The sequence below is a fragment of the Danio rerio genome, chromosome 18 (genome assembly GCF_052040795.2).
Source record: "Danio rerio strain M-AB ecotype USA chromosome 18, GRCz13ab, whole genome shotgun sequence".
Classification (NCBI taxonomy): domain Eukaryota; kingdom Metazoa; phylum Chordata; class Actinopteri; order Cypriniformes; family Danionidae; genus Danio; species Danio rerio.
In genome coordinates, this window is record NC_141038.1 from 22720265 (window position 1) to 22746341 (window position 26077).

Sequence of the window (26077 nt, forward strand, 5' to 3'; positions counted from 1 at the left end):
GACAAGAAAGTGAATGAATGAAAATAATAGATTAATTAAAATAAAAGATAACGTAACTACATTTGACCACAGACCACCCCTGTAATTTGCAATGGTCCATAATTTGTGAATGTATGTAATGTGTAAAACCCGACAAAATCTAGAGTAACAACAGACAGCGAATTACAGTTTGTATTTTCAAGGATGCAGTTTGTATTTTCTACACACTTGCTTGCACATGGACAGATATAAACAATACGTGCATCTTTGGTCATCTATTAATATGATTATTTAATATCACAAATCCCTCAAAACGCTAAAAACATGAAAACAAGTTTGATTAATAAATTATATGTAATTGAAATAAATCTATAAATTTGGTTCACTGAGGCATATTAGCGAACATAATCGAAAAACTTGACCCCCCAATTGTCAATGTATAAATATAATGCCCTGATCATCATCCTATTATCACATGACAGTTTTCACAAGCTGTGCTTTTCTCAGGTTTGCTCTGAAAACAGAAAAAATGCAAGCAATGGAAGATTCAGGACGTCCACTGGATTGAATCATTGCAAACCGACAGTGCAATTATAACAAGTGTCCACTTGGAGTCAATGTTGCTCCACACATCGCATCACTGCTGGCACGCATGAACAATCTCCGTTTAAACAAGAGCAAATACTGTAACACTCACCTCTTACAAGCTTGTCTTGGGATATAAAAGCTGATGTCTCTATACAGCACTTCTAATATTGCAAATCCTCTGCCAGCCGTCTAACATTCTACCATTTCATTTCATATGCCGTCACTTATGTTTGACATCTCAAATTAAATTTCCAGTAACTGGCAGTGGCAGACACTTTTGCCATATTTTAGGTACACCCTGCATAATAAATCTGACCAGATGTGACTAATCAGCAGCAATCTTAAAGCCCATTTTCACTGGTCTTTTCTTCATCTTATGTCCACCATCCCCCTTTCTTATGCGTTCAATTTTCTGAGCTTCTCAATGAGCCTCAAGGACATTAAAGGCCTTTATAATTGTTCTATACGCGGATTGGTATATAGCTTTGGTGGTTTAGTAGAAACAACTTCTGCCTTGCAGGAGATCCAAGAAAGATAAAGCATGGCTGTTAAATCTTAGAAGTTTAGCATGTGCGTAGTTGCTGTGTGCTTCAGCTTGTTGTTGGAGGCAGAGCTTATGTGGATTGTGTTTGGTGGTTAATGTGGTTTGTACATTTTAATGAATATGACATTGAAAAGATGAAAGAAATATGTCAAATCAAAGGGATATTTCATCAAAAATGAACATTGACAAATTATTTTCTTACTATCAAGTGGTTTCAAACCTTTATTTTAAAGCTAACACTAGTTTAAACACCAATTCTCACTATTAACTCATTTATTATGCCACAGTCACTGAAGCTAAGCAGTGCTGAGCCTGTTTAGTACCTGGATGGGGGACCACATAAGAAAGCTATGTTGCTGTTGGAAGTGGAGCTTAATCTGCGGTCTGTGTGAGTCCGAATGCCCCAGTATATTGAAGCGGACACTACCAGTGAGTGCTATTTTTTGGATGAGACTTTAAATCAAGGTCCTGACTCTCTGTGGTCATTAAAAATCCCATGGCACTTCTCGTAAAATCAAATCAAATCAAATCACTTTTATTGTCACATTATCAGCAGCATGTGTGCTTCGATGAGGGAAAAGCTTAGGTGCTCGCTCCAGACAGTGCAAATACAACGACAGTGCAAAATGCAACAGCATACTTCAAAAAAAAAAAAAAACAGGACAGTGTAAAATTGGCAGTGTTGACAGCGATAAAGTTACCCTGCTGTCCTGGCCAAATTCTCTCGATCGGCCCTTCCCCAACATGGCCTCCCAATCATCCCCATCCACTGATTTGGCTCTATCAATGTCTCTCCACTCCACCTATAGCTGGTGTGTGGTGAAGCAGTGGCACCGTTGTCCTGTGGCTGTTGTCGCATCATCCAAGTGGATGCTGCACACTAGTGATGATGTGGAGAGACCCCCCTCAATGACTGTGAAGCGCTTTGGGTGTATACTTGATGGGCCATACATGATAAATGGACTATATAAATAGATACACAAATTAAAAAATACAATTACATTATTAATACCTACCTGTTATTAAGATATAGGCTGTTTGTTTGTACTTATAGATTCAGCATGATTTTATTGTACATCCCTAATCCTATCTAAACGCAACTACCTTAATAGCTACTAAGCAGCAAATTAGGAGTCTGTTGAGCTAAAAGTCCTATATAATGGTCTGTTAATAGCGAGAATTGTACCCAAAGTGTAACCATTTTTTCTTCTGTTGTACAATAAAGAAAGTATTTTGAAGAATGCTGCATTCACTGTAAAAAAGAGATTGTTTGGCTTTACTTAAAAAGTGAACCCATTGTCTTAAAATTATTAAGTAAATAAATGTGCATAATTATAAAAATGAAGTTAGGTCAACTTAACCATTCCAACTTAACTGATTTACTCACTTTTTAAAGTAAAGTTAAATTGTTACTTTTATGGCAATTTTTTTTAACTAACCACTTTTTTACAGTGTAATTCGTTGGAACCACTTAAATCAATAAATAATGAGTATTTATTTTTTATTTTTTGCGAACTATCCTTTTACACTGCAGAAAACTGTGGAAGTAGAAAAAAGTTAATGAATGATTATAAATATTTTTTTTCCACTAGCTTTTTGAACAGTTGTGGAACTAAATCAGTTGTTTTTATGTGTAGATCAGCTTCATTAAGTCTTAAAAAGTTCTTTCTAAATGTCTAAAGAAATCGAAAGACATTTAAGGCTTCAAGATGATACAAAGGACAATTATAGCATTGATTACCTTTAGAAAACACGGTTAATCTTTTTGACAAACACAGACTCTTAGAGAATATAGAGAAGAGGTGGATTTGAGCCGTCCACTTTCAATTCCTCTTTAAATTTACAGTAGCTATATTTAAACACCATCAATAAAAGAGTAGAATTCTCTTCATTTATTAATTCATTGGTCCAGCAACTACAATATAGACATTGTAATGGATTATGAATGCTTCCCGATGTTGTATTTGATCAAAATAAGAAAGCAAGAAAAATGCTTGAAGCTGAGAAAACGTTTTATAAAAATGGTCTTTCCTTTATTTGTTATTAAATAGATTGTCACTGGTATCGCTTAAGAAAGAAAACGCCAGTATTGTTAAAGTATTAAACATGTTAATGTTGCTTTGCCAATTAAAAAAACAAAAACATTTTCTAATAATTTTATTTTGATAGAAAATGAATGAAAATGGAAATATTTGTATTAAATTGTAAAATATTTACGACATTTAATTAATTAATTAATTAATTTATTTATCAGGCTATTTTTCCTGGGTTCCACCGAACAAAACACAAAATTACATTAATACATAACAACAAAGACCAAAAAAACATTAAAATACAAAATTCATACATCCAGATCCACATTCCACTTAATATTGTGCCATTAAATATTTCTTCAATGATTTTTTAATCCTCATTGATCAGTATTCTTAATCTTAAAACAGCTATCTTAAATATATTTATGAAATGTATATATTTTTTTTATATTTCAAAAGTATCGCAAATGTTATAGAATATATGTAGTATGTTAAATAAACATAGAATTTGTCATCTTAGAAGAATCGAGGATGGGTTTGGTCAAAATGTTAATATTTGTTTTATCCTATAAAGATCTGATAACATTTCTTTCTCAAATTGTAAAATGATTTTGATTTCAGTTTTTCAAAATGACCAAATATTGATTTCTTAACACTTCTTAAGTGAAAACCTTGTATTTTGTTGTCTTGAAAGGTAAATAAATATGTCTATATATGTAAATAAATATGACACTTTCTTGTTGTTAAAAAAAAATCTAATATTTGTTTTAAACTGGTAAAAGAAGTTTAACAGAAGATTGACAGAAACAGTTGAAGTCAGAATTATTAGCCCTATTTGAATCTTTTTTTTTTTCTTTTTAAAAATATTCCAAGTGATGCTTAACAGAGCAAGGAAATTTTTCACAGTATGTCTGATAATATTTTTTCTTCTGGAGAAAGTCTTTTTTGTTATATTTTGACAAAAAAAAAAACTTTTAAAGGTAAATATTATTAGCCCCTTTAAGCTACATCCCCGCACCCCCGATAGTGTACAGAACAAACTATCGTTATATAATAACTTGCCTAATTATCCTAACCTTCCTAGTTAATCTAATTAACCTATTTAAGCTTTTAATTTAAGCTGTTTAGAAGTGTCTTGAAAAATAGCTAGCAAAATATCATATTTTGTCATTATGGCAAAGCTAAAATAACTCAGTTATTCGAAATGAGTTATTAAAACTATTATGTTTAGAAATGTGTTGAAAAAAAATCTTCTTTCCGTTAAACATGAATTGGGGAAATAAACAGCGGGGCTTATATTTCCGACTTTAACTGTATATGTATTTTATGCAGTCATCATTCAACACAGTAGCAATGCAAGCCATGTAGAAAACCCCCGTTTGCAAACTCAAAACTGCTTTTTGGATGAATTATTCATGTTCTGAGGATGATTAATTGATAGGAATTCCTACAAACTCTGCTATGTAAGAGGAAAGTCTTGCAGATTAATTATTTACCAAGGTTTAAATGCATCAGGACACAATTAGGAAAGAATTTTTACTAGAAATGTGATGTCTCCATCCAGCATGTCACAGAAGAACATGCTGCACAGATGAGATCTGACATACATCCTCAAATATTTAGATTAGCATAAAAAAAAAAGAATAAGAATAAGAATGAATTATTCCCTAGAATGAACCAAACATATGAAACAGCGTCTTTATATCACATAACTTTAATGAATAGTCTCAGTTACATCCTTAAACAGTATCAGCCAAACAAAAACACAACAAACCTCAACGCAACTGGGCTGAAATGAAACGAAATGAAGACAAAAACCAACTGAGGAGGAAACAAAACGATAGGGAAGAAACCAGAAGCCAAGCACTCCAAATAAATATATTTCACATATCTAATTGTATTACACCATTATTAGTCTGCTACTCTTTCAGAAAGACTCTTTATTTTTTTAAATATATAGTTTAAAAATTGAGCAGAGGGCATCATAGTAGCTGTAGTTTGTAGGCAGAGGAAAGCAGTGGTGATTGGGTTTTGGGCAGGGAAAGAACAGACAGATTTGTGCTTTTCTGCGCACACTCATCCAGAACTCACTTCAGGACGGGGACGGGGTGGGGACGGGATGGGGACGGGGTGCCCGGCACATGCACACGGTTACAGTATTCAGGCAGCTGGGACAGAGCTGAGCTAGAGGTTCACAGCATGGGGTCCCGGCAGAGGACAATCTCCAGCTCTGAGCGGTACAGTTTGCCTCCATCCGACAGGGCCATGATGCTTTGCTTGTAACCGGTCAGGCTCTTGGAGTCCACCTCCTGGGGTCAAATAAAGTGGTAATACAGTGAGATTGGATTTGTTGTCTGGAAATGTGAGAGACTTTTATGATTCTGAGGCTACTTTTTCTTTCTCACCTTGTTGTTCTTCTCATAGAGGTCCTTCAGGAGAGCGTCCAACTCTTGCTCGTCAATGTAGCCGTTTCCATCCTTAAAAGAACATAAGAGAAACTGATGAAATTTAATTTGTTATAGTTTATTAAAAGCGTTTATATCTTCTTGAGGCACGTGAACACATAAAATAGTAATAATAAAAAATCATTAAAGGGATAGTTCACCCAAAAATGTAAATTGTGGGGGAAACCGGAGCACACGGAGGAAACCCACGCGAACACGGGGAGAACATGCAAACTCCACACAGAAACGGCAACTGACCCAGCCAAGGCTCGAACCAGCATCCTTCTTGCTGTGAGGCGACAACACTACCTACTGCGCCACCGAGTCGCCCCGGTTTTCAATCTTTTAAGAGGCAAATATGATGTGAGGGACACATGTTTAAAAGCATCTGTGTTTGGTGGTTCATTCCGCTGTGGCGATTAATGAATAAATATCAATATTGGCTAAGATACTTCAAAAAAGGAATTAATTACTGATTACACCATTAACGTGGTATTTAAATTACTTTTCTAATTATCTCATCTTGAAAAGTAATCAAATTACTCAATGAGTCATTTGAATTACTCGACACAATGCTACTAAAAATCTCTATAAATCTTTATGAAATAGAAATAAAAACTCTTAAAATTTTGTCCTTTAGAAAAATTAAACTAAATATGTATCAAAACACAAACCATTTCAAAGTAATATCACCATATTTTACACCATGCTGTCATTTATTGTTTAAGCGTGTGTAATGTTCTTGAATAGTTGTTGTTGAATTACTCTGCTTCTCTGAATTGATTTACACAAATCTGTTGAATATATCTATAGTATTTAAGGCAGATACATTATATGTAACTGTAATCAAATTACCTAAAAATGGAAATTAATCCCTTACTTTACTTTTGCAGCGGATAAATAATTTAATTACTTAATATATATAATTGTAACCAGATCTAAATAATGTCTTGTTTAAAGATCGAACAAATATTGTAAAAAATCCATATAAATATTCTAAAAAAGTCATTTTATTAAGTATTTTTTGTTTGTTTTTAATTTATAAACATTAGTGCATGTATTAAACATTTTTATTGTTTGTTTGTTTGTTTTGAACAAATGTTAATTGAATTTAACTGAATTTTAGTTTATGTGTAAAATCTTAATCAAATTATTAATATTATTATTTTGTATTATTTATTTTAGAATTGTGTAGAATTAGTACTATCAATATAAATGTTGTATACTTATTAGAATGTTTAAATAGAATATTTTTATTAACCTTCTTTTAATATTCTATTTTTTTGTTTATTTGTTTGTTTTATACTAATATTTGATCATTTTTATTAATATTTTTTTTTGTTAATTTTTAAAAATATGTATCTTTATATTAATAATGATTTTCTCCAAAATTTCTTCTGACCCCTAGCATTATTCCAATAACAAAACCCCACATACAACATCTTTTTTGATGCTTCAAATCCCCATTCATTGTTCCAGTATATCAAGAAAAAGCAATCAGGAAACTCAGTTTTGCGTCCCACAGAAGAAAGTAATGTGGATCGGAGTTGTTAGTTAACTAAACAGGAAATCAACTTTTGTTACTTGGAAATTATTCACAGCTGATTCAAGTGCGTCATATGAATAGAACCATATGGGCTAATTGTTTAAATTTGTTGAATATTTACCAACTTAAATTACTAAAATCCTGTAAACTGATAGGCCTGTTTTTTTTTCAGTCATCAAATTATTTAATTATGACAATGAGCCTTATTAGTGCTCAGCCTGGCATGTGTCTGGCATATGTTTTTTCAAGACAAAAGTAAGGCATTGTGACTGCTGGGAGGCAACTGAGATACAGAGACAAATTCTACACAAATTATAGACGCACATACTAATGCATTCTGTTAATGTAGACAGCAAGCCTTCAGTTTAGCCTGAACACACAAGAGTGGGTGCTGTTGTCTCTTTTTTTAAACAGATATAGGGTTTACATTGGGACGGATATATAGAACAAGCTTAAGATAGTCATTCCTTCATAAAGGGTAGAAGCCTAGTCTGTGTAAGTTAACTGGAGAAAGACTAATGATGAACTTGTGGTTGAAGAGCGTTAAATAGCAATTTTCATCTCGCAGCAATTTTCACTGGGATTTCTGTAATTATGGCTGGCACTTAAACTGTTGTAAATATGCTTCTGATTTTGCATTTTAAATCCCTTCCCAAATGATGATCCATCAGGCTGAAAGATGTGGGCAGAAAAACAGGTGCAGGTGCTTCTGCTCATTTACCTGTGCAGGTGAATGGGGATACTGTTTTGCATTCAGAAGGTGCTTATGATGGAAGGGAAGATCAGATTTCCAACAACACATGCACAGCAGTGCATACAAATCTATACAGTTTACTGAAGCCTGTCAAATGATGCTGGATCATACATTACCTTATCGTAGTATGTAAAGATGGCGTTGAACTGCTCAGCAGACAGCCTGACTCCCTGTTGACCAATAAAACACATCTTTTTTAGTATGCTGAATGTTATGCAAGCAGGCTGCAGTTCACTAATAATAAGGGATTCTGCATTGTTTAATATATGGCCCATTTAAATCATTTAAATCATTATTTACCAAATGGTTCACTGTTATTTAGTGGCTTAATAAAGCAGATCTAAAGAACACTACACTGCAGTGAACTCAAAGTCAGCATGAAATCAAAATGAACAATGTTTGTTTTGGTTGCACATATTGTAAGTCTTAAGGTGAGCAAAAATTCATGAAAGCTAGTCCGCATTAATAATTTTGTTTTGGTAATCTTTAATCAAAATGTAACCATTAGCTTCATGTCAGTTCTTTTCTGATGATGTCAGTTTTCTGGATTAAGTGAAATATGTTTTGCCATGGCCCCCCGACCAATAATTTGCTGCGAGTGAAAGATAAGAGTAAGAAAACCCCACCCCCTAGTCAATATTCCATTTCAGTTGAAAATTATTATATTATATCATATTATATTGTGATTAAAAGTCTTTAATGCACATTAAATCCAGTATATAAAGTTGAAATCAGAATTATTAAAACCCTTTGAAAACTTTTTTCTTTTTAAAATATTTCCTAAATGATGTTTAACAGATCAAGGAAATTTTTACAGTATGTCTGATAATATTTTTTCTTTCAAAGAAAGTCCTATTGGTTTTATTTTGGCTAGAATAAAAGCAGTTTTACATTTTTAAAAATACATATTAATTATTATCCCCTTTAAGTTATGTATATTTTTGATAGTCTACACAACAAACCAGCGCTATACAATAACTTGCCTAATTACCCCAAGCTGCCTAGTTAACCTAATTACCCTAGTTAAGCCTTTAAATGTCACTTTAAGCTGTATAGAAGTGTCTTAAAAAAATCTAGTCAAATATTATTTACTGCCATCAAGGCAAAGATAAATTAAATCAGTTATTAAAAATGAGTTATTAAAACTATTATGTTTAGAAATGTGTAAAATAAATCTTCTCTTCGTTAAACAGAAATTGGGGAAATAAATAAACAGGGGGGCTAATATTTCAGGGGGGTTTAATAATTCTAACTTCAACTGTATCGAAAATACTTAATTTGAGTTGTATTCAACCATTGCCTACACATATGCCTGCAAGGTGTATTTTAAACTGTCTGTCCTTTAAAATGTCTCTTTTATGTACATTTTAAATAATAAACAACTTAAAGAACCATTAAAATACGCCATCATTCAGATTTAAACACAAGCATCAAATAAACATCTCTGTCATCAAATAAATAAACATCTCTAGATGTCACAGAAGCCTTATTAGATTTTGCACATTTTATTGGGTTAGACTGCAGAACTAATATATATATATATATATATATATATATATATATATATATATATATATATATATACATACATACATACATACATACATACATACATACATACATACATACATACATACATACATACATACATACATACATACACACACACACACACACACACACATATACATATATATATATGTGTGTCTGTGTGTGTGTGCAATTGCTTTTTAATCATTTGCCATCTTCACACCCACTAGAATACTGATATCTGAACTATCTAACCATATAAATAAAACAATCCATATTCCTTAAAATCTTGGAATTTGCCCAGTTTAGTAAATCTGGCCTTCAATATACAAAAATGTTCTCACCTGAAACTTCAACAAGAAGTTCTCCTGAACTGGCAGAAGCCTTAAAAATAAGCAAAAAATAAATGAATAGTAACATTGATAATTACAAATGATTGGTTTGTTTGGTGTTACAGTGTGATTTGTAACTCTTTCAGAACATCTCTCACCTTGCCATTTCAGACAGACCCAGTTTCCCATCACCATTCAGATCAAACATTTTAAGCTATAAAGGAAAAAAAAACAATTCAGTTTTAAATAGGAGGTCTTGAATTTTAAACATTGGTTTATTAAATCAGTATTCTCTTTTGCTGCACAATATTTCGTGATTTATTTCTTTGCAGAGGACAACGAAGACTCTCAATTTTCCAACTGGCTTGCCTTGGAATAATTCAAGATTATGTCTTTGGCCTTAAGGAGTGCACATATGTTAGCACAGCTGGAGAGCAGACACAACCAATGGGGTCAGAGCAAGAACTACGCACTCAAGCATGGTGGCAAACGGCTCAAGGACCTTAAGGTAAAACTCAAAAGTCAAACACTTACTATTGTTTGTGTATATTCCTGCAATTTCTGGTCGTCGTAATGTCTGTTTGCCTTTTTAAGCAGGTCAGAGAGGAAGCCCTGTTGGAAAAATATTCAGATTATTTTATATAGCTACATTTATACCATTTAAATTAGATTAAATAACTGATTTAGAGTTTAAAAATGTGTTAAAAGAAGCTGACTTCAGAATTCTGTTTCTCTGCACTAACTGTATTTATTATAGGTAAGGGTCTGAGTGCATGTAGACTTTGCCACAATTTTACAGTTATTTATTAAAAAAATGGCCAGTAAAATGCCACATACAGTACTCACTACTGTAATATGCACTACATTGTGAGTAATTGTAAAACTTTTACAGTGACTTATTGCATATTAGGTATTTAAAGTATTTTACTGTGGTCAAAGTAATCAAGTACTGCTACTTTAATAAAAAATATCAGTTAACACCCTGTATCACAAAATGTATTAAAAATAGATTGATGAATGAAAATTACCTTTAATATGGATATAATAACAATGAGTCATAAAAGGTTTTGTACTGCTAGTGTAAAATGTAAAAGTGTTAAAGTACTGTAAATTGGTCAAACTCTAAAATTAAGGGCATTTTACCATAATAGAAGTTGCAGTAAGTTAAATATTAAGTAAATATTTGCAGTAAGTAAATATTTTACTGCAAAATGAAGTTGTGGTAGGGCTGTGCTACTGTTAAGGTGCAGTTGCAGTAACTTGGCAACAGTAATATTAACAAATGTCTAACAGTGTAAAATGTTAATAATTGTTTTATTTTATAAATGTCTGATATGATTTTTTCCCAATTTCGACTAAAAAATATTTTTATTTAAAAATATTTTAAAAATATTTTCCTGAGAAAATGCCAATTGGTCAGAATAAATACTCTCTTATGAAATTGATGGTATTGTATTCCCTAAAAACTAATGAAACATGAGATTATTTTTGTTATTTTATGCAAAAAAGCTCTAAATGACAACATTTTACATGTTAAATTTGGAAGAAATGCATGTGTATTTTATTATCCCGTTAATAAGTCACTTGCTACTACTATTCTACAAACCTTGTGCATTTCTGGTTAGTGAACCCTCTTAAGCTTTTTCACTCAATGAGTGCATTAACTGTTTTACTAGTGTAAAATGTAAAAGTGTAATAGTACTGTAAAATTGGTCATACTGTAAAGTTAAAATGTAGAAAAGGGCATTTGACCATAAAATTAGTTGCGGTAAGGCTATTTTACTGTAAAATTAAGTGGCGGTAGGGCAATGCTACTGTTAAACACATTTACAGGTAAGTTACTGTAAATGGACAGTTGCAGTAAATTGCTGGCAACAGTAAGTTACCCAAAAAATACAATAAAATGTCTAACCTTGTAAAATGTTAATAATTGTTTAATTTTATAAAGGTCTGATATAATTTTTTCCCAATTTTGACTAGAAAATATAATAATTTAAAACAAATTTTTCTGAGAAAATGCCAATTGGTCAGAAAAATACTCTCTTATGAAGTTGGTGGTATTGTATTCTCTAAAAGCTAATAAAATGAGATTATTTTAGATTTTTTATTTTTTTTTGCAAAAAAGCTCTAAATGACAACATTTTACACGTTAAAGTTGGAAGAAATGCATGTGTATTTTATTATCCCATTAATAAGTCACTTGCCACTGCTATCCTACAAATTATGTGCATTTCTGGTTAGTGAACCCCCTTAAGCATTTTCACTTAATGAGCGCATTATCTAGTCAAGTGTCATCTGCTTGACTCTTTTTGAGGTCATCGTCTCCTCAGTCAGTTTCATTGCTTCATTTGCTTTGTTTACAAATGTAGTGATTTGTATACTCTCTTCGGATGCCAGCCACCAAATCCAGAGAGATTTGCATAGTTTCCATCTACCTCATCACATTAGTGGCTTCGGAAACTCTTTTCAGGGGTTGTTGTGAAGGCCACAGCAGCAAAAGTATTCGAAATCTCACCTTAAGTTCATTAGCCTCAATGAAACCGCTGCGGTCTGTATCGTATTTCCGCCAGGCCTATTGATACACACAAAAATATGAACAATATTGTTACTGTACAATCAGTGATGCATAAAAATACATACACAGACAGCATATCACAAACCAGAGGAATTGGAATACATATAAATGTGGAGGAGAGGAAATAATTGGCAAATCACTCTTCCATTAATTACTCCTGCTTTTTCATCATACCCGTCTGTATTTTCTCTTCGAAGCAGCTGTTCATTGTGAAAACAAGGAGCAAGAAATGCCATTTAATGAATGTTTTAATCTAGCAGCTGGCCTTGTTTCCATCACAGGCTCTTATCAAAGATAGATGCCTCCCTCTACAGGTCTACAGAGAATTACAGCCGCATCTATAATACATGAGTCTGAAAATAGAAGTTTGTACTTATTCATTCTATCCCTTTAAAAGGCTTGCCTACCCCACTGGATGATTAAAAAGCTTCCCTTTCTCCTTACCTCTACTTGACATAATACATCATTGAAGCAGTCAATTTCCGATGACCAATTTTCTTTTTCTCCCCATCCCCCTACACTTTATTTTCATTTTCTTTAACTCAGCAGGATTCACAATTACAATTACAGAAAAACTGAAGAATGATAAAATGAGTGATGTACAGTTGAAGTCAGAATTATTAGTCTTCATATTATATTTGAATTTTTTTGTATTTTCCCTCTAATTTCTGTTTAACAGAGATTTTTTTCAACACATTTCTAGACATAAGAACTGATTTCTTTTATATTTGCCATAATGACAGTACATAATATTTTACTAGATATTTTTTAAGATACTAGTATTCATCTTAAAGTGCAATTTAAAGGCTTAATTAGGTTAGGCAATTAGGCAAATCATTGTATAACAATGGTTTGTTCTGTAGCCAATTGAAAAATAAATTTGTTGCTTAAGGGGGCTAATAATAATGACAATAATTTTTTTAAAAATAGCTTTTATTCTAGGCAAAATTAAACAAATAGGACTTTCTTCAGAAGAAAAAAAAATCCCTGCTCAGTTAAGCATAATTTAGCAAATATTAAAAAATAAATAAATAAATAAATAAATACAGGAGGGCTAACAATTTTGACATCAACTATATATGCACATACTCTAAACAAAATATACATCAACACTAGTTAAAAAGAAGTAGAAAAAAAACACACACACACCTACAAATTCCCATCTCCTGCCCCAAACAATGCAAAACACACAACACAGTCATCCAAACTAATACAGATAAATAAATGTACATATGTACAAATGCACATATATGCAATATATAGGAAATGAATTTGAAGGAGTATAATATATTCAGATTTTTTGAAACATTTCACGTTTTAAATAATCTACGATGAGGACCGCAAGTTTTATAAAGTTGCCAGAAGTTTCTGTAATTGTGTGTCTAATTTTTCTAAAATTTAAAATGTCTTTAATCCACAAAGATTATGTAGGGGTATAGGCAATTTTCCAATTTAATACAACTAAACGTCTCGCCAGGAGCCGATTTAAATGTTATCAGTCGATTAAATGGGCGTTATCAGTGGTTATCAGCTGATAGATATGGGCCAGTAGGGGCCTTCTGCGTCTACTAGTAACCTCAGAAGGCTGTTATCATCCATCTACATGATTAATTGGCTATAGATCACATACGGCTGCGGCTGGAAGTTACCAAGAATTATTTATATTATTTATTAAACTTCCCATTAATTGTTTTTTTTAAATGTCTACCCATACTCCAACAATAATCCTAACCCTCACAGTAGTGTAAAAACAGATCTGGATCTGGAGTTTTCTTATAGTATAGCTGATTAACTATGTGGATAGATGATAACAGCCTTCTGAGCCTATCAGTAGGCACAGAAGGTTCCTATCGGCTCATATCTATCTGATAACCACTAATAATGCCCAATTAATTGAGTGATAACATTCAAAACAGGTGCACCAGGAATGTTCCAAAACTATAACACCAGTCTTATATTTGGGAATATTGAAGTGAATATTGATTATTGAAAGGGTACCAAATTGAGCTGTAATAGCCAAAAGTTTTAATGTGAATTTTGAGAGCTTCAGATAATGTTATGAAGATCGATAACCCTGATGACCAGATTTTCTGAAACATTATATTGGACTGTGCATTATAAAGCATCAGTGTGAAGATGATTGTTGGTGAGCAAATAGAGATCTATAAGAGACATCTTTCTATTAAGGCTGTGTAATATGACATAATACAGTTGAAGTCAGAATTATTAGCCCCCCTGTTTATTTTCCCCCCAATTTCTGTAATAATAATACTAATAATAATAGTCTTAATAACTCATTTCTAATAACTGATTCATTTTATCTTTGCCATGATGACATTAAATAATATTTGACTAGATATTTTTCAAGACACTTCTATACAGCTTAAAGTGACATTTAAAGGCTTAACTAGGTTTATTAGGTTAACTAGACAGGTTGGGGTAATTAGGCCTTATTCTGTAGATTATAAAACAAAATATAGCTTAAAGGGGCTGACAATTTTGACCTTATAATGGATCTAAAAAATTAAAAACTGCTTTTATTCTAGTCTATTCTAAAAACTGATTTATTTGATCTTCGCCATGATGACAATAAATAATATTTTACTAGATATTTTTCAAGACACTTCCATACAGCTTAAAGTGACATTTAAATTTTGTTCTGTAGACTATCGAAAAAAATATAGCTTAAAGGGTTTAATAATTTTGACCTTAAAATGTATTTTAAAAATTAAAACAATGTTTTTATTCTAGCCAAATTAAAACAAATGAGACTTTCTCCAGAAGAAAAAATATCCTCAGACATACTGTGAACATTTCTTTGCTCTGTTAAACATAATTTGAAAAACATTTAAAAAAGAAAAAAAAAATTAAAAGAAGTTTAATAATTCTGATTTCCACTGTATATAAAACACATAGTACAAAGTAAACTGTTGATAGTAATACTTAAAAAATTATTTAAGAGCACAGTATTACACACCATTATGGAGATGCAAACAGAAACATGAATAACAACATTGCGAGAAAGTTGCAATCTTGAAAGTGCAATGTTTACATCTTGCATTTTTTAAAGTTTTTTTTAAAACCTGTAATCATTAGTTTTTAAAACATGTTTTATATTTTATTCATATTTCTTTTTTTTTTTTTTTTTTTTACATTTTTTATCAAACATTTGCCCTGAAGTTCTAAAAAATAAAGTGAGAAATAGGATTACATATGACTAAATACACTTCTGAGTATAAATTAAAGAACTACTCCTTTATATTTGGTCAAAATATAGACTATTAATTGATTGAACTGACAGAAATGGTATTATTTTGTGATATATATATATATATATATATATATATATATATATATATATATATATATATATATATATATATATATATATATATATATATATATTACGGAAGAGAAATCGGCCAGCCCTTCTTTCTATTTATCAAATGAAAAAATAGCATTGTCACTTACAGCCATGAATTCGGTGCTGGATCCCACAAACTGTCTGAAGCAGAGGAGAAAGTTCTCTTCTGTGGGCAGGATCTGAGCCAGCTGATGGAAAGTATAGATGAGTGGATTAGACACCCATGCGAAAAAAAGAATTGAAAAGCTCTACTGTTCCAATTTGAGACCTGAAGCTTATCGGACAGATCTCTCAATAAGTCACAGGTTTGATTAAAGGGATGAGTTTTCTCTTCTCCGGAAAGAAGATGGAATATTTGTGAACTTGTCAACAACAGAGTCACGGTGATGTGTTAAATGATTGTTCCTCTATACCTCTGACATCTCAATTCTTCCATCTTTGTTCTTGTCGAATTTCTGCATGAACTCTGTCATTCTCCCCTTAAAGGCTGCATTTGAGGGATCCTGCGTGGAGAAAGCACAACAAGATGAATTTTCTCCCCATCCCTGGCTTATTGGAAAAGCTTTATTCAGTTTGTGCCTCTCAGGTTAGGATAAAGCTATCACTTTATGAGTAATGTGCATTGTGCATTGCCCTGTGCCGTATTCATTGCCACTTGTAAGGCAGATAAAAGCATTACTAACTTTATGAGACAATTTGTGAGCCTCCCCCGTTTTATTGCTGAACATAGAGGGATAAAGATAAAAATCTCCTTTTCAATCTTTTCGGTGTGCCATCTGCCTAGTCATCTGGGGTCTTTATATATTTCATTTGCACATGGTGCACTCTAAGAAACGTCTTTAGAAGTGGAGCCCATTGTGTTGTTAAGATGATGGAATTGACAGGTATTTTTCATGTATTTTGATGTCTTTCATTGCAAAGGGCAACCTGTCCTCCAGCATACAGTTTGTAACATACGAACCACAGGAGCATTTACTAAAATAGTGCCCTTAACGGGATAGTTCACCCTAAAATAAAAATTCCACCATCATTTACTCACCATCAAGTGGTTTGAAACATTTATGAGTTTTTTGTTCATCTGTTGAATACAAAAGAAGATATTTTGAAGAATGTTGGAAACTGGTAGCCACTCACATCCATTGTAAGAAAAAATATATATGCTATGGAAGTCTATGACAACTGGTTTGCAACAATCTTCAAAATATCTTACTTTGTGTTCAACAGAAAAAAGAAACTCAAACACATTTTGGAACAAGTGGAGGATGAGTAAATGACGACAGAATTTTCATTTTCAGAAAATCTTTTTTTTTTTTTAAATATAAGCAAGACAATGCATTGGCCCCTTTATCTACATAATGATGCATTTCATTATAGTAACAGAACAATCTGGATCCTGGGAAAATACATGCAATGTTAAATTGTTGTTTTTTAAAATCCTCTGTCAAATGAATAGGTGTAAAATTTGTCAATTGGAAAGAGAAAAATAGTCCACACATTGCATTTAAATACAACCGTATATTGATGGGTAATGGGTACTATTGTTAGGAAATACGCAACATGACACTGTTTCTGTATTTAAATTTAAAATTAAATGTTTAACAACATATTTAGAGTATAACTTATTTGACCATTTTGTAAGAAAAGGGACCTCTCTTAAAGGGATATTCACAAAAAAAAAATTTTGCTTGTAATTTATTCATGGTCAGACATTCCAAGAATCATATGGTGCATCCCAAATCGCATACTTATGCACTATTGTATGCCATTTTGTAGTACAAATAGTGTAAGTAATGCGTTCACACTGAAAACTCTAAAAAGAATAAGTGCACTTTAAATAGCCTGATGATACTCTCATTCAGCCGGTAAAATGAAGTGTGGAATGTCGGACACTTCACGCACTCAACAACCACAGCTTTGCTCAAATAGCAGAAGAGGCGGAGCTTTCGGGCGCTCATGTTGGATAACTTTATTTATTTTGGATTGTGAAAGCAAAATTCTCCTACGAGAGTGATTATAGCGCCTCCCGCTGGTGAATGAGGTTATACTCATAACAGGTAATATTTGGTACTTTGGTCATTTTTTTGTACTAATTTGGCAATCAACAAACATCATCAGGGAAACGGTTTGAATTTCCGCTTAGTAAAAAAATCATTAGTGCTCCATTTGGGACAACACTACATACATATACTGTGCTGTTTAGTGTGTAAGTGCATAAGTACATAGTGCATAAGTGCATAGTGTGCCATTTAGGACGCAGCTATAGTTTATTTTGTTTCAACGATTGTTTAGCTTCTTAAGACTTCAATATATCATCAGGAACCACAGGTATGAATGTGTTTTGCCTGTATATTTGTTTTTTTTTTTGACTCTCAATGTCCTGGTAGCAATTTACTTACATTTTATGAATCATTAAGACCACGGTTTCAGCTATATTATGCAATAAGAGATCTTGGAAAAAGCTAACATTAGCTAACATTAATTTAACATAAGCATTACCCTGCAAATCACCATCCAAAGCCACTCCTCCTAAACGAATAAACACACACTAGACAACATCACTACAATACATTATGTAACATTCACCATAGGGAAAACTTTAGTACAGTTATTACTGTACAAAACTTAAAAATAAGTTAGGATGTTGATGTTTGCCATTCTTTGTCTAAGCTAGAGCTTTGCATTTTGGCGAAAATATCTAATTGCGATTTTCTTGACAGATATTGCAATTTCGTTTTGATTTGCGATTTAATTTTGTAGTCAAGCTTCAGCTCAATAATCTGTAGTAGCTTCATACTGATAAAAATGCAGTGTTAGCTAAAAAAGGAACTTAAAAGTATTAACTTATTTTAGCAAACAACTCTGAAATTGTACATTGCTGTTGCTTTCTACTAGATCGAGTTGGCAACAATTCTGCGACGGCTTTTACAAATGACCTGGTTTTGTTTGGTGTCTGTGACTTTGAAACCAAAATATACCCATATTACTGACAGGCTGTTATTCTATGATATTACTTAGTCTATTAACTTCTGAAGCGGCAGATGCCATCATCCTGCTTGTTCTCGATTTCCTATTTGTTTTTTATTGTGGGCGATCTGCATAGTTCAGTTCTGATTGGGCAGAACGAAAGTGTGCTCACTTTACTGGCTAGTATGACTATCACACACAGATGGCAGTCACGCATTTGCTCTGGGAACGGGAAGTTAAATAATATTTCACTTTTGCGATTATCTAATAGCAACGTTTAAAATCGCAATTGCAATTCAATTCTAATTAATTGCACAGCAAAAGCCTGAACCGTAGGAACTGTGAATGTGCCGATCACATACTTCTGCATGAGCAGGGTGCACAGAGGTATGCATATACATATATTGACAGGCAGGTAGGATAGCCTGTTGTAATGTTTGGACCAAACGTTTTGATTGGACAAACTTTTTTGGTCATACACATTCCACGAAAACATGTAAATACATTTGGACCTTTTAGTTTTTAAAGGGGACCTATTATGCCTCTTTTTACAAGATGTAAAGAGAAGGCAGTCTATGGAGACTCTGGTGTTCATTTGTGCGTCCTAAAACTCCACATTTATGATCCTCTTAATTACATTATCTTCAGCAGGTGACATGATATATATATCATCTTTATATATATATATATATATATATATATATATATATATATATATATATATATATATATATATATATATATATATATAAATATATGCTGCAGACTGTTTTTATCAAGTGTGATTATGAAAAATAGGATTGATTAATTTTTACTATTAGAGGCTGGACATACACACACTAATGTCGCACAACTCTGTCTAAACCCCCTATAAAAAAGATTTTTGCATAATAGGTCCCCTTAAACAGCATAACAAAAATAGTTTCTAAAGAAAACAATGTATTCTACATATAATGTTATTCTTAATACTATGTCAACTGCTTCTTAAATGGGCTAAGGGGGACAAAATAAACCTTTAATTTTCATGTTTGGATGAACTTTTCCAAAGATTAATCAGCACCTTTTCTGTTTACATTATATAGAGTATTTATTTATTAAGTGAATGTGTTTCTTATTTTTTAAAACATTGATTCGAACCCATCCCCATCTTCAAAATAGGCCCTGTATAGACCCAACCCCAAATCCAAGGATAGATATACCAACACAATCTCACGGCAATTCGTAGCTTTTTGATTTAGTGGCTAATTCGTATGAATTCATATGATCTAATTTGTACTGTTTAGTACGATTTGCTCATCACTCAATGACGGTTGTGGTTAGGGGTGGGGTTAGGTGCCACGCCTCCTTTTTAAAATCGTACATTTTCGTACAACTGAACTCGTATGAATTCGTACGAATTAGCCACTAAACTGGTGAAACGTAAAATACTTACGTTTTCTCGTGAGATCAGGCTGGATATACCACAGCTTTAATTTTTATAAATATCTTACAGCAATAGCTGATGCAAAAGTGGATTAAACCATGTTTAATCATATTATTTGAAACCTGAATCCTTTTTGATCTATACTTATTTAGTCAATTGTGTTCAAAGGAGCTCCTATTGACTTTCAATGTTTCAATGTTAATTATGTTCAACTAGTAAACTATTTCTTTAAACTCGTTTAAAATGTATTTTCAGCATATACAGTTGAAGTCAAAATTATTAAACCCCCTGAATTATTCGCACCCCTGTTTATTTTTTCCCCAATATCTGTTTAACAGGGAGAAGATTTATTCAACACATTTCTAAACATAATAGTCTTAATAACTCATTTCTAATAACTGATTTATTTTACCTTTGCCATGATGACAGTAAATAATATTTGACTAGATGTTTTTCAAGACACCTCTACACAGCTTAAAGTGACATTTAAAGGCTTAACTAGGTTTATTAGGTTAACTAGACAGGTTGGGGTAATTAGGCCTTATTCTGTAGATTATTAAACAAAATATAGCTTAAAGGGGCTGACAATTTTGACCTTAAAATGGATCTAAAAAATTAAAAACTGCTTTTATTCTAGTCGAAATAAAACAAATAAGACTTTTTGTAGAAGAAAAAAATATTATCAGACATACTGTGAAAATTTCCTTCCTCTGTTAAACATAATTTAAGAAATATTTAAAAAGAAAAGAAAATTCAACGAAGGGTGAATACTTATGACTTCAAATGTTTAAACAAATCATCACACAGTTTGAGCACAATGAATAAAACAGAGCTGGTTTTTCTAGGATTAGTCATTGCTTTGGGAATTCCGCAGCAGAGTTTAGACAATACAGTGCTTTCTAATGAGATGCAAATGCTTTCTCACTGGCTTGTACACTCACCACACCAGCTCCTCTCCTCGCAATCTCCAGCTGACTAAAGAAGTTGTCAAGCTCCTTACCCTCGATGTAGCCATTTCCTGCAATAGAAGGAAGTATGGTTCAGTATTGTGACGTCAGTAATAATGACAGACGGCTGCTTCTCCCTTAGGGCTGTCACAAAATGGGTGGGGCTTTTCCCCTCTGATGATACATGTTTCTGCAGTCTGTTTTTATCAAGTGTGATTATAAAAATACAATTAATTCATTTTAACCATTAGAGGATGGCTATATTCACACACTGATGCCACACTATACCCCTTAAAAAGTGATTTTAGCATAATAGGTCCCCTGTAATTCTTATTTCATGGATGTGAAGGCTTTAAACCGGCATAATAAAAATACTTTCTGAAGAAAATGACCTATTCCACCTTGAAAGTTCTTTAAAATACAATGTCACCTGCATTTTGGATGGCCTGAGGGTAACAAAATAAATTATACATTTTCATTTTTAAATAAACCGACTAAAGAAATTGTCATGCTCCTTACATTTAATATAGCCATTTCCTGCAATAGTATAGTTCATTATTTCCCGAGATGTCTTAGTCCGTAATGATGTTTGTCATTATATACAACTGTCTCTCAATTAGATTGCTATTAGATGGCTGCTTTGAAGCTGGTTAACTCAAGATTGGTTTGTGGCTGGCACCCAAATCCAAGTAACACAGTTCTTAATTAAAAACTTTTGATGGCTAGTCTCCCAGTTAAGCTTTGAAGACTCACTCTTTTACATTTCCCCCCTCTAATTGGGAGCCGTACAGTGTGAGCCTTTTAAAGCCATTTATTTGAAAAGACGGGAAAAGAGATTGTTCTTGATGCTTCAGAGAATTCTGCTGAAATTTTAAATTGCCTCCACAAATAAATGCAATATTGCCATCTGGGGGGAATTTCCCATTCCAGGAAATTGGCCATTCTTGTCAAAGAAATGTGCGTGCATGTGTTTGAAATGGGATTTTGTGCATATGGCCCTAAACTTCACAGCAGTGATTGTAATTTATGTGAAGTTCATGAGTTTTGTCCTATGATTTGTGTTTGTCCCAAAGGCATCATGTTTGAAATGTTAGTCTTTACTACAATTGGTAATTAATTTGCCTGTGGACTATAGTGGCATTTGTGGACAGCTGGACACATGCTGACTCATGGGAATCCCTCTCTCTGTTATTTAAAATAAATATAAAAAATCATAATTTCATGGCTTAGAAAATACTAAGAGTAGACAGACACTCTTACTAATGGTTTTGCAATTGATCAATTGGTTTGACAGACACTGCATACATCGACTGTAGCCAGAGATCTCTTTAGAATAATTAATCTACCTATTTGTTAGGTGCAATACATAATAATTACTGTTGGCACATGCATTAATCCTGCTGAATATGTTGGAATTGACTATATTGCCATCTGGTGTCGATATGATCACTTTGACATTTTAGGAGATCATAAGTCCAATTATTCTGTTTGCATTTCATTCATTTTTTTGCATACGCCTTGAACTCATGGTCTTTGGAAATGTCAGTGTGGACAGATTGTTGCTTCCAGCGTGCTTCTATGATGTGCACTTTAGTTATATAATGACTGTTCATTTCTGATGACCATATTTGAATTCTACACCATTTGGCTTTGCCTATTGTCATTCTTCTAGCACACCTGATGTTTACCAGTTTATATCAGCCATCTTATAGAACTAAAGTTTTGGGGAAGCCATTTTGGAGAATGACAACAAAATTCATTGAACCTTTAGATGTGTAGAATAAAATATACAGTCTGAAAACTGCTGGTTTGTCCTAACCCAACTTTAGTTCAAATATGGACAAACAGTCATTTTTTTTAGTTAAATTTACATTACAAGTTTAACCCAATGGTTGAGTTAGTCCATATTTGACCCAACATGGGTTAATACAACCCAACATTTTTTGTGTGTTGATGAAAAAAATGCAGGGAATTCTCCTTAAACCACTTGAATAGTAGTAAAGGATCTTCAATGAAGAATAAAACATCTGTTTTTTTTACTGAAAATTTTCAAATTCAGACAATTTCTTTGCTAAATATTTTTGTAACCGGTTGCTTGTTATCTACATAATCCATCCCTCATAAACTTGACAGATTAAAGTTTTGCCAGTATTTTTTGCACTTTAGATGTTTGTCTCTTTAAATTGATTTAATTGCACTGATTACAACTGTCTTAAAGATGTGAAAGTGTCTAATGAAGCCATTTTCAACTATGCATTTCTTTAAATATTGCATAAGTAGCAGAATAGCAGATTTGGCTATGCTTTCCTCTTGAGGTAAATGTGACTTTGGATTTTGAGCATTTTAAATGTGGCTCAAAAGTTATTCTGAAGTGGCATTTTAGTGACTGCATACAGACATTTATTGCTGCTCAAAGGTAGAATGAATGCATTTACCTAGCAATTACAACCAGGGGTAAGGCGAGTGGGCTTTGATGCTGGATTGTGTAATTACATTGAATTTTGAGAATGAATTTTGAGATAACATTTATTATCCTGAAATGTAAAGCAAGAAAGTAAGACTGAATTTAAGATCTGCTACGAACCCAGCCATTTGTTTTGATTTCCTTACAATTTTTTTCTCTGTTCCATATAAGCCTGTAACTGTAATTATTGCAAGTAATTCGAGGTTAGTAAGCATATTCTTCATGTTAGTAATCTATTCATTGGATATCATTCCCCCAATCCCCTCTGTGTTTCACTAGGCTTGAAAAGAACAGGAAACCCGAACAAGTTGCAAAATAAAGATAACATCTGCCCTTCGGATATGATTATGTCCGTAATACAATAATAATCAGTCAATGAGTTATTTTCAGCTTTAGACACAGCAGTATGTAAGAAAAGTGCAAACTCTCCGGGAACAACACCCGATGAGTTTCCTGTAATGATCCTCAGAAGATGTCCTGGGTTATGAGGATCTGAACACACGCCCATCTTCCCAACAGCGACGCACTGACAGATGCTCAAGATGCGTAATACACACTTGGGAATAGGAAGAAAGTGAACCTGCGCTTTCACAAACCCCGCCGGCGCGCGCATGATGAACGAGATGATGTTGAAATGTGCAGCTCATTAGATTTTTAAATACAGCCTAGATTTGAAACATTTTCCACCAGTCCGAATGAGAAATAATATAGTGAATTTAATTTCTCCAATGGGACATATATGTGGAGCGCCTTTAGGAGTTACTGGCTGCGCAATAGGCTTATTATTCAAGAATAAAAGGATCAATCAAACTATTTTAAACATATGTACTTTGTCGTCGCCTTTCTTAATAACTTCTTAGATAAAAGCATAATGGCAATTCCCGATTTGTGTCAATTGTAGCCTGTAAATATGAATATCCAGCAGTAAAAATGACGAAAACGCTCTTTAAAATAAGGGTATAGGGTGTTTTCGCACAGATCCAATAGAAAAACTATTTCTGGTTCCCCAAAGAATCTTTCAGTGCACTGCTCTTAAAAGAACAATTTTGCCTTTGTGTGAAGAACATTTCAATAACGTTAAGACCCGTTTTTACAGTTCACATAATATAAATTAACTTAATAATGAATAAGAATAATGAATACATACTTTTATTTGCACAGTATTGCAAATATTTGGTAAAATATATGTAAATATAAAAAAAATTATATAAAAGATGTGTAGCTTTTATATGTAACATGACTTTTTAAATGTATTATTATTTTGAAATGAATAATTCACATTGCCAAATATTTTTCTTACTTTCCTTATTTGATCCATTATATTCGAACGAAAAACTTTAAAATTCTTCAGTTCTTACGCTAACATTTCAAAACAGTCGACCTTTCTTCTTTAAAAACTGTTAGCATAACACTTTATCTGCTTTTTAAAATGAGAACATTTATAATTTAATGAGTATTTTTTCCAGAGCGGCATTCCGTGGAATAAGCGGCGTGTCTCCACTCACCGTCTGCATCAAAATGTTTCCAGATGTCCAGGAACTGGGATGCGGTCAGCTCCGCCAAGTGAAGGTAAGGAGGCTGCTGTCCTTTGTTTGCCATCTTATCGTATACTGTCCACAAGAAAATCCCGGACGAACTTTTACTCAGTCAGAGTCCAATTCGCACTGTAACTCCCCCAGTGCTTTGCAGGGGGTTTTTAAATGCGCCGAGTGCCTGCAGTCCTGTGGCGCTCATGCGGGTGGCGCAGCAGATCCAGCTTCACTGTTTCACGGCTCAGCGCGCGTGCACGTGCTGGAAAAGATGCTGGAGATGCTGAGCTTTCACTGAAACATGCCGATGGACCAGGATGGCAGTCGGCTATTAAACTTAATGTATATTGTGACTAATGTGTAAATATTTGGGGATATTATATGTGCCATGCATGAACAGCGTGGTTTAAAACGGCAGTATGCCAATTTTCTTGTTAAAAATTACAAAAATAAATTATTGAGCAAATATACAGTAGTCAAAAGAGAGGGATTAAAACTTTCTTTACGTACCCCGATTTGCAGGGGTTATAAGAATTTATATTCACTGTCAGGTATACAATTTGCCAGGAAATGCCATAAGGTCATATTAGTATGGCTAAAACATCACATCCGTAAACAAAAATAAGACTTATTACTATGTTTGTACTTCATTCATTCATTCATTCATTCATTCATTCATTCATTCCTTTTCCTTTGGCTTAGTCTCTATTTCAGGGGTCGCCACAGCAGAATGAACCGCCAACTATTCCGGCATATGTTTTATGCAGCGGATTCCATTCCAGCCACAACCCAGTACTGAAAACACCAATACGTACTCATTCACACACACACTCATACACTACAACCAATTTAGTTTATTCAGTTCACTTATACTGCAGTTTTTAGACTGTGGGGGAAACACCTGGTGGAAACCCATGCCCGGAGCACCTGGCGGAAACCCATGCGAACATGGGGAGAACATGCAAACTCCACACAGATATGCCAACTGGCCCAATCGGGACTTGAACCAGCAACCTTACTGCTTTGAGGCGACAGTGCTAACCACTGAGACACTGTGTATC

At 33.2% G+C, this 26077-nt stretch overlaps 1 protein-coding gene across 1 annotated transcript; it reads right to left on the bottom strand.

Annotated features, from left to right (window-relative positions):
* Positions 1–4842: 4842 nt before the first annotated feature.
* calb2a (calbindin 2a) lies at positions 4843–25140 on the bottom strand. Its single transcript, NM_200718.1, is given in 11 exon segments — positions 4843–5453; positions 5550–5621; positions 8005–8058; positions 9763–9802; positions 9909–9964; positions 10285–10362; positions 12266–12322; positions 15797–15877; positions 16103–16192; positions 21018–21094; positions 24993–25140. Coding segments are annotated over 11 exon segments (816 nt in total). The 5' UTR covers positions 25087–25140; the 3' UTR covers positions 4843–5336.
* Positions 25141–26077: the final 937 nt, after the last annotated feature.